The sequence below is a fragment of the Engraulis encrasicolus genome, chromosome 2 (genome assembly GCF_034702125.1).
Source record: "Engraulis encrasicolus isolate BLACKSEA-1 chromosome 2, IST_EnEncr_1.0, whole genome shotgun sequence".
Lineage (NCBI taxonomy): Eukaryota > Metazoa > Chordata > Actinopteri > Clupeiformes > Engraulidae > Engraulis > Engraulis encrasicolus.
In genome coordinates, this window is record NC_085858.1 from 43,341,043 (window position 1) to 43,351,042 (window position 10,000).

General features: G+C 42.1%; 1 protein-coding gene across 1 annotated transcript in view; it reads right to left on the minus strand.

Moving 5' to 3' along the window:
• cacna1aa (calcium channel, voltage-dependent, P/Q type, alpha 1A subunit, a) overlaps positions 1-10,000 on the minus strand; it is a 180,790-nt gene that overhangs the window by 97,483 nt on the left and 73,307 nt on the right. Inside the window, exons 10-14 of the mRNA XM_063218156.1 lie at positions 7,254-7,331; positions 6,263-6,469; positions 4,969-5,081; positions 1,280-1,392; positions 570-701 (exon numbers count right to left, since the gene is read on the minus strand). Of these exons, the coding sequence (XP_063074226.1) occupies positions 570-701; positions 1,280-1,392; positions 4,969-5,081; positions 6,263-6,469; positions 7,254-7,331 (643 nt within the window). The remainder of the gene's footprint in view (positions 1-569; positions 702-1,279; positions 1,393-4,968; positions 5,082-6,262; positions 6,470-7,253; positions 7,332-10,000) is intronic.

The window sequence follows — 10,000 nt, forward strand, 5'->3', positions numbered from 1 at the left end:
AAGAAAAAAAAGAGAAATAAAAAATAAAAATAAATAATAAATAAAGATGGGTGCTTGCTATGCAGAAAAGTCTATGTTTTTCTTGTAATATAGTAACAAATACGGACACTCTATACAGTTAATTAATTAATTCATTCATTCATTAATTCATTGATGGAGTGCTAAATAGGATAAAAGATTTAGAGTGATACTATCCCATTTTTGGAAATTAACTTATTACACATCTCTCCTTGAGTTAAATGATTGAGTTTTACCTTTCTCCTCTACTTTCAACCGTTCTCTGAGTATGGCAGTGCAAATTTTACCTCTAAGCTTGCAGTTAACATTGCCAGCTGGTCTCATAGAACTCAATGTTAACCGCTATCTTAGAGGTAAACATTGCACTGCCATACTCAGAGAATGGTTGTAAGTACAGTAGAAAGGTAAAACTCAACCATTTAACTCAAGGAGAGGTGTAAAATAAGCTTATTTCCAAAAATGGGACAGTATCACTCTAAGTACTGAACAATGTCAGTAGCGTTCTGCAGTTAGCGCAGCTATTTTATGGGGTGTTAAATGCTGATGCTTACTGGCCCCCGAAGAGTTGCATTCCCAGAAGGGCAAAGACCACGATGAAGAGGAAGAGTAGGAATAGCAAGCTAATGATTGACTTCATGGAGTTGAGCAAGGATACCACCAAGTTCCTCAGCGATACCCAGTACCTGCAGAGAGAGAGAGCGGGGGGGGAGCAGACAGAGAGAGAGGGGTGGGGGTCAAAAGAGAGACAGAAGAATGGAGATGGAGCAAGAGAGACAGAGAAAGAGAGCATGTGAGAGAGAAAAAGAAAGAAAGGGAAGGAAGAAGACGAAGAGGGAGAAGAGCACAATTGATTTATGACAGTCAGGTGTGCTGAAGGGGTGATTAATGGTACATCACGGGGGCATCTAAAGCAGACTCCAGACAGACAAATGACTAGCGCAGGGGTTCCCAACCTTTTCCAACTTGGGGCCCACTCGAAATTGTCACAAATGTTCGGGGCCCACCTCTGACCCAATTACGAATAAAACTCACATAAATCAGCAGCAACACACACCAAAATGTGATTATAATTTTTAGAATATTATTTCAAGGCCCACTTGGTATACCTTCAGGGCCCACCAGTGGGCCCCGGCCCATAGGTTGAAAATCACTGGACTAGCGTTTAACTGAGACGGAGGAGATTGTGGAGGCACAGCACAGGCATGGACAGGGCAAGACACAGCGGTGGACAGGAGACCAGAAGACATGTGGACATACTCACTTGGTCACTTTGAAGATCCTCAGTAACCTAAGAGCGCGCAACACACTGATGCCAAAGGAGGTGCCAGGCTGGATCATTGCCCAAAAGACTTCGAAAATGCTGCCACATATGACCTGTGCCACACACACACACACGCGCACACACACACACACACACACACACACACACACACACACACACACACACACACACACACACACACACACACACACACACAAAACCACATCCATATACATTTATAAACGTGTGCATACTCTTAGTGTATATGTGCATGCATACATACATGCACATCCACAGGGCTGCAAACAGGCATACGTGCATTGACAGCACTCCGCATACTCTACATACTGTATATCAGGGATGGGCAACTGGAGGCCCGGGGGCCACATGTGGCCCGACTCCTCACTCAGTGCTGCCCTCATGTAAAAACAGAACTTTATGAAAAAAAATAATGACCAGATTTTTTTATACCATTACTGAATTTATCCGTTGTAATTATACTGTGGGCCGATAAATAACACTCCTATCCCTTCCAAACAATATCATCAGTGAGCAACCAACTGCAACTCGAACTCCGTGAATAGCAGTCACATCCCTGGTCATGTGGCCCTCCGATGGTGGCGCTAAAGAAATGTGGCCCTCCTTATCAGGAAAGTTGCCCATCCCTGCTGTATATCAACCTGAGGTCGAACAACAGTGTGCCGCTAAAACAAGGCAATCAATTATGTATCGACCATCAAACTTAAAGTGTTTATGAAACGAAAACAAAGTAAAGGAATTTGACCATTTCCAGGACAGATTCTGAAAGTTCTAAGCCTTGTGAATAAAATGGGATATGGTCTGGGTGATATTTTGTCCTAAAAGTCATGTTAAAACGTTCCCAAAAAGTGTTTTTTTGGTGACATGCAAATTTTATGCAAATGATATGCGTGACATAGAAGGGGTGAGTTCACCTCATTCCACCTTGTTCAGATCAATGGCGGCTAGTACCAAAACAAAGCGCAGTGTCAAGCAGTGTGTTGCTGGAGGGCCGAACGGTGCCAGCTGCAAAAATGGCTACTTGACAGAAGGAATATCTTTGCACAAGTTCCCTTCTGTGAAGAATGAGAATCAAGGAACTGTGGCCGACAAGGAGAAGGCTAAATCAAGCTAGGGCTCTGTGGATCCAATGCGTGGTTTTGAAGCAAGCTCGTGGTCACTGTTGTGCTCGGCACATTTCCACCCCTTGTGCTTCACCACAAATGTGGAGGTCGCGGGCTTGGTTGGACTGAAGAGAATGCTATTGCCTCAAGCAGTTCCAACAATTGACATCGCCGGCGTGCAGACTGAAACTGCCCCTGTAACTGCTCGGGTGAGTGCACTGCTTTGCTTTAGGCTACTCGTTTTACCTTGTCCATCTGCTTTGTATGTTGTTTTCAGGAAAGGGTAATGCACATTACATGCCAAACCGATGCGAATGCTCTCGGAATATGCACTTTTTATTGATTGCCATTCAACTGGTCAATAAATTGGTTTTGGGAGGATATCCGCACATCAGCGTGGTGCTCTCAGTCGAGGACAGCCAACTCACAGATTGGGCTACTCAGGGCTTTTTCTGAACGGGGAAATAGGGGGCGCTCCACCCTCATACCTCCGTGGGTGCACCCTCATACTTTTATTTTTCTATATATATATATTATATATATATATATATATAATATATATATATATATATATATTTGAGCGCCCCTAATACATTTCTCATTCATGGGAGGGAACACCCTTCACCCCCTGTAACCTGCCATGATGCTCCCTCATGCCAAAAAATCCTAGAAAAAGTCCTGCTACTGCTTAGCGAATAAACAGAGATGCACATAGCGTAGGCCTACTTTGAAGCGTTGATTGTTTGTTTTTAGTATTGTGGTGCACGTGTGGCTGACGTTTGGACACACCTCGTCCTCAGAGTCCGGCTGAGGGACACGCGACGCCTGTGACTTTGAGCACAAAAAATAATAATAATGATAAACGGTAAAAATATGCTGAGGACTCAGGCTATATAGGGTGTTTTTCCAACAGCCTAATACCTCCGTTTTTTCTCTAGTTGATGATATTTTTGCATGTAGCCTACATGCATTTCAATCACACTATATCGCGCAATTGAATCAAAATGCCCCCCATTTGTCAACAAATACACACGCCATGTCATCTGTGGGTCATGGCAAAGCGCCCTTAGCAACCGTAAGCATAAACAAAACGAACTGTCAGGCTATGTCAACAATCGTCACTTCGCCTGTCAGACATGTCACTTTCTGCAGATGTATCAGTGCCTCTGAAATAGATTTGTGCTGCTATTTTTTTTTTCTCATGAGGTTGGATGTGTGGTTTTTTCGACACGCTGATGTTTGTATCAGAATTTTGGTTCCTTTATAAGATGTGGGTCCATCAAATGTGTGTTGTTTTCTCAGATCGCCATACTAGCAAACCAGGGACTCCCCTCTATGATGTCACAGCCCAGCTCATTAGTCACACCAAATTTCACAGAATTCACACTTTGAGTTGCCATTTTCACAAGTTCCTCCAGGATGATTGGGTTCAAAGTCTCATCGATGCTATCAGAAAAAACAAGGCTTTAATGGGAATGACCGTTTGTTTTCGTTTCATAAACACTTTAACACAATCAGCGCATAGAAAAATACCTTTTGTAATTATACTGTAATATAGTTTAGAAGTTTAGATAGCTGAGAATTCAAACACATGATACTTTTCTTTGTTTTTGCAGGATATTTAAGTTGAATGTACCGGTATTTACATTTATATTCAATCATAAGTTGTAGAAATAACCAAACGAGTTTTTGTGAGAGTTAAATGGTTGCATTATACAGTTTTTGAATCCATTTAGCCCATTTCTGGATACGGCCGTAGCACTTTAGATGCAGTACTGTATTTGCTTTGCATAAATAATTGAATTGGAATAGACCATTTAACAAGCTATCAGACTATTTCCCGAAACAACTGAATGCTTCTTAGATATTGGGGAGGAAAATAGAGAAATATGTCACTGTTCAGGGATCTGTTGGGCTGCACAGAACTACTGTAAATTGATGTATCATTTTTTCCCCTAGGAAAAATCGCCCTATCCTATTGCCACACATTACATGACTGACTTATATTCAGATCAAGAGGAAGCAGTTAGTACATTTGATGATTTTTCTTTTTTTTAAAAGGGGCACTAGGTAGGATGACGTCATTTGCGCGGCGCCCGTGGCATGTCTGTCTCGTAATGAAAAAATGCTGCTCAAATAAACTTGCTGTGAGACTGTTTTTCATCACGGAATGCCAGCAGTTGATACAAATCCGAATCCGATATGTAAAGCGATGCTTCAGATAAAAAGTGTTTCCCACGACACTCGTTCGATCCGACGCTGTCAAAAGTTGCTTGTGGGGTTTTCTGACAGCGGACCGTGGAAGCGGCCGCGAGTTCCATCGTTCACTTACTAAAGACTCACATATAAGCATTGCCTGACTCGGGACCGTGATTAATTAAACTTTTAATCCAACCTAGAGCCCAAACAGAAAGATAGGTAACAAAATTTGTCGTGAATTCGTCAATTAAATTTCACACACACAAAAAAAACAATATTAGTACAATTATGAACATCATTGCGTCTAAATTTGTCTAAATGTCAGAGGGAAGTAGAGGAGCCACTCACAATACAATCGAAGCAATTGAAGGAGGAGTGAAAGTAAGGGCGTGTGCCGAGCCCATACATCTTGATACACATCTCAGACATGAAGATGCCCAGGAATATGAACTCGGCAAAATCTAGACAGGACACACACAAGACAGAAGAAGACAGGATTGGAAACTGAAACCAGAAGAAGAAGAAGAAGAAGAAGAAGAAGAAGAAGAAGAAGAAAAATAAGAAGAAGAAGAAGAAGAAGAAGAAGAAGAAGAAGAAGAAGAAGAATCGGCAAAATCTAGACAGAAGAGGACAGGATTGGAAACTTACAAACAAAATGTGAAACCACATTGGAAGAAGAAGAATTCAGTTTAAATCAAATGTGTGTCTAAAAATCCCTACGGACCGTTTGTAGGTAACAGAGTGTGTGGTTCACAGTCATGATCTGCTTTGGGGAGGCAATGTAGACAAATCTATGAATAAGATGATTTCAAATCAGGATGTGAATATAATCTGTATAAAACCAGATTGTAAATATGTTCTAGCAGGTGTTGTGTCACCTACAGCAGATGTCATAAGACAGAAGCTCTTCCACAACCTTGCACAAGAAATAACAATCTGACATAAAGTATGTAAGTAACACATTTAATAGTGTTGTTACCTCACAAATAATAGTTAAGTTCCCCAAGGCCAGATGAGTAAGCAACTCAAAACACATGGTGCGTCTAATTAACTATAACAATTCAAAAAAAACATTACATGATGGACATAATGAAAATGCATTCATTCATTGTTTCGGGAACATCTGGAGGAGGAGGATATGGGGCTTGTCATGCTGCCCTACAAAGCAAAAAAGCCACAACAAAAAAAACGGCGCAGAGCTCCAAACTGAGTAAAATGACTTTAAAATGATACTGCAATCCAGTCTAACTATATTCGGGAGATTATTGACATGCTGCAGTTTTGTTACTTAATATCACCACCTTTTGCACAGATCAATTTATATAAATTCAAACTTTGATATATAGTATGTCTTTTAAGTCATAGTAACTCATTTTCCACAACAATGCAGTTACTGCCTTTTTTACTTCATAGGGCAGAATGGCCAGTCAGTCAAGACCACTTACAGAGGGGCCCTACCATGGCTGATAGGGTAGGGCACACGTTTACCACTCGGCCGACCCGGGTTCGATTCCCGGTCCGGGTCCTTTGCCGGTTCTTCCCCAACTCACTTCCTGTCTCTCCTCCTCCACTATCCTGTCTCACAAAAAACAATAAAGACTGAAAAGCCCCCAAAAAATACTTTTAAGAAAAGACCACTTACAGAGGAAGTCCGAGAGGAGGTCAGGCTGGTCGTAGTGTACCGCGGCCACACACAGCGTGTTCAGCCCCACAAGGCAGAGCACCGTCCAGTAGAAGGCCTGCGTCTTCACCACCCGGCGGATGAAGAAGCGCAGGCGGCGCTCCTGCTTGTGGAAGTTGGAGCCCTCCAGCTTGGAGCTTTTCAGGCTGGCCCTGGCAAATGGAGAGCCTGCAGAGAGAAGAGAGAGAAGGAGGAGAGAGAGAGAGAGGGAGAGAGAGAGAGAGAGAGAGAGAGAGAGAGAAAGAGAGAGAGGGAGACAGAGACAGAGACAGAGACAGAGACAGAGACAGAGACAGAGAGAAAGAGACAATGAGAGAGACATGGAAAGAGAGAGGATATGAGATCAATGTTTTCAGGCTAGTCAAGGCACATAATGTAGAGGGTCTGCATTAAAAGATATATTACTTTAACTATTATTAAAATTGAGGTGCTTATCCTCAACTATTTTTTTAAATATCAGCTGACCCATGGTAAACCTTATCTCCCAGCCCCCCCAGCCCCCACCCCCCTCCTCAGCTGATCCACCGGGCTCTCCTGTTGACATAGTCTGAGCTTAATCACACACCCCTGAGGACAGGACAGCGCGCTATCTGCTGAGCATTTAAATTCTGCGTAGCGTTACACAGCGTCTACAGTACTGTAGAGTTGCTGACTGTGTTTACCTCAGTCTACCTCAGTCTGCATACAGAAGAGCTAGGCTACGCTCAATCATCTCTTAATGGCTGCCCAACGCTATGGGGATTTCTGTGTATGAGGATGTATGTGTGTGTGTGTGTGTGTGCGTGCGTGCGTGCGTGCGTGTGTGTGTGTGTGTGTGTGCGTGCGTGCGTGCGTGCGTGTGTGTGTGCGTGCGTGTGTGCGTGCGTGCGTGCGTGCGTGCGTGCGTGCGTGCGTGCGTGCGTGCGTGTGTGTGTGTGTGTTCGTGCGTGCGGTATGTCTGTGTTTCTTTTACCTAATGCGTCCCCCTCGGCTTCCTCCGTATTCAGAAGCTCGTTCTTGTTCTTCTTGAGGGTGGGTCTCCTGCGAGATCCTGTGAGGAAGACACATCAACACATTAAGACATAAACACACAAACACATAAACACATAATCACATTAAGGAATAAACACACAAACACATAAACACATTAAGACATAAACACACAAACACATAAATACATTCCCCTCATCACTTACTCCGCTCGTCATAACAGGTGATCCAAACAAGGACCAACTAAACCATGTGTCACACACACACACACACACACACACACACACACACACACACACACACACACACACACACACACACACACACACACACACACACACACACACACACACACACACACACACACACACACACACACACACACTAGCCTGGTCCTGACCATCCCATAATACTACTATAGTGGAGCCAATCCTTTGGCGGAAGTACGTACGTAGGATGGCGCACGAGGCTACAAACACACCTCTCTCTCTTTCTTTCTCTCTCTCTCTCTCTCTCTCTCTCTCTCTCTCTCTCACTCTCTCTCTCTCTATCATTAACACAGATGAAAACACTCATTAATGTATATTGAAATCAGGGCTCTAAATTAACTTGTTTTCATAACCAGCCAAAATGGCTCGTAGATGTTAATCTTACTAGCCAAACACACATTCACTAATGCGTCAAAGTGGCTAGTAAGTTGGTCTTTTCTACCAACCAAACTGAAATATCACCAGTCTTTGGCCGGTTGGCTGGTGTTAATTTAGAGCCCTGATTGAAACACATATAAACAAGAACAAACCTCAGATAAACCCGCTTACTCAGACACACACGAAAGCTTAGTACACAGATGAACACACAAATACGCGCTCACATAGATGAACACACAAATACACGCTCACATAGTTCGGCACTAACATAAATATGTAGCCTCTCATTCACAAAGACACATACTCCTACAAAATACAAAACGGATTCCAAAAAAGTTGGGACACTTTGTATTTTGTGAATAAAATAAAAATGCTGGCATTTTCAAAACATTCAATATGTTAACAAGGTAGAACATGATATACAGACAACAAATCAGTTGTTAAAGTCAAGCAGAATTATTGTTTTGAGTTAATTATGTGATCATTTAAAATTTCACCCTTGCAACAAATCCCAAAAAAGTTGGGACAGGGCCAATAAAATGCTTTTTATATTGGATAAGACTAAACACAACACAAGGGATGAGACTGAACAGTTAAATACTTTGCCTGAAGGCATAATTTTATTCAAAAATTAGATATTCTGATGTGCGAGACATGATTTCAGCAGCTCAATTGATAGGTGTGTTCTTCAACTTGTTTACCTTTTTGTTATGCTTAATATGTGGCATATCCTGACTGCAAGAAAACAATTTTGTGACCTGTTTACTCTTATGATGGAACCACACTGTTGGAACATAGTAGAGATTGGAATTTGCCACCATTATGGGGCAATATCTAAAGGCGGTGCTCCAAAATATAATGCCTTGGTAGCTATGTTTGCTGTTTAAAGTCTGTATGTATCATTCAACATTCATTTTAATGCTCTACATGAGTAAGAAGACCCTAACCAAGTCACCTCTGGACCCCCTTACCATCATATATGCTGTCTTTCAGACTGACCACTAAATCGAGCTGAAGTATTCATTTTATATATAACCTGGAGGGTGCATGACTCCATAATTTTCAAAAAGGATTAAATATTTTCCATTCTGTAATCGGAGGACAGTTTCACATGTCTCCTAGGTCCATAGAATGAGCTTTTCCGCATGCAACACTGTTTAATGTCTGCATCATGTGCATTAATCAAGTGTTGTGTTTATGGTCATTTTTTCGAGAGCTGTCATTGTTGGAGTGTCATAGTTTGCTTATTGACCACGAGTATGTCATGATCTCATAACTCGTGCAATGATTACACAGAACTCTATATTACGGAAATAGGCCTTATATGCCTGCAATTTTGATAATTCAATCTTTCTGTGTAATAGATAAGTAATTAGTCCCTCAAAATCTTCGCTGCTGAGTGCCACAGTCTCTATGTGATGGTATTTTATTTGTGCATTCATGTTGGCAGTCAATATAGTTCCTTTTAAAATATTCTTCCTTGTGTAATTTTTAGAATTATCCAACTATTACAACATGTTTTGGCCCTATCCCAACTTTTTTGAGATTTGTTGCGTGGGTCAAATTTTAAATGATCACATAATTACCTCAAAACAATAATTCTGCTCGACTTTAACAACTGACATGTTGTCTGTACATAATGCTCTACCTTATTAACATATTAGATGTTTTGAAAATGCCAGCATTTTGATTTTATTCACAGAATACAAAGTGTCCCAACTTTTTTGGAATCCGCTTTGTACACACACAACCTCTCCCTCTCCCTCACACACACACACACACACACACACACACACACACACACACACACACACACACACACACACACACACACACACACACACACACACACACACACACACACACACACACACACACACACACACACACACACACACACACACACACACACTGCCACAAACAAACTGCACAGTGGTGGTGCGTGAAGTTCTGAGGCAAAGCAAAGTCAGGGAGGTCGACAGAGGAGAACAGAGGCAGAGAGAGAGCAGGAACAGAGAAGAGATACAGGGAAGAAGAGATAGAGGAGAAAAGAGGAAGAGAGGAGGGAGCAGGGACAGAGAAG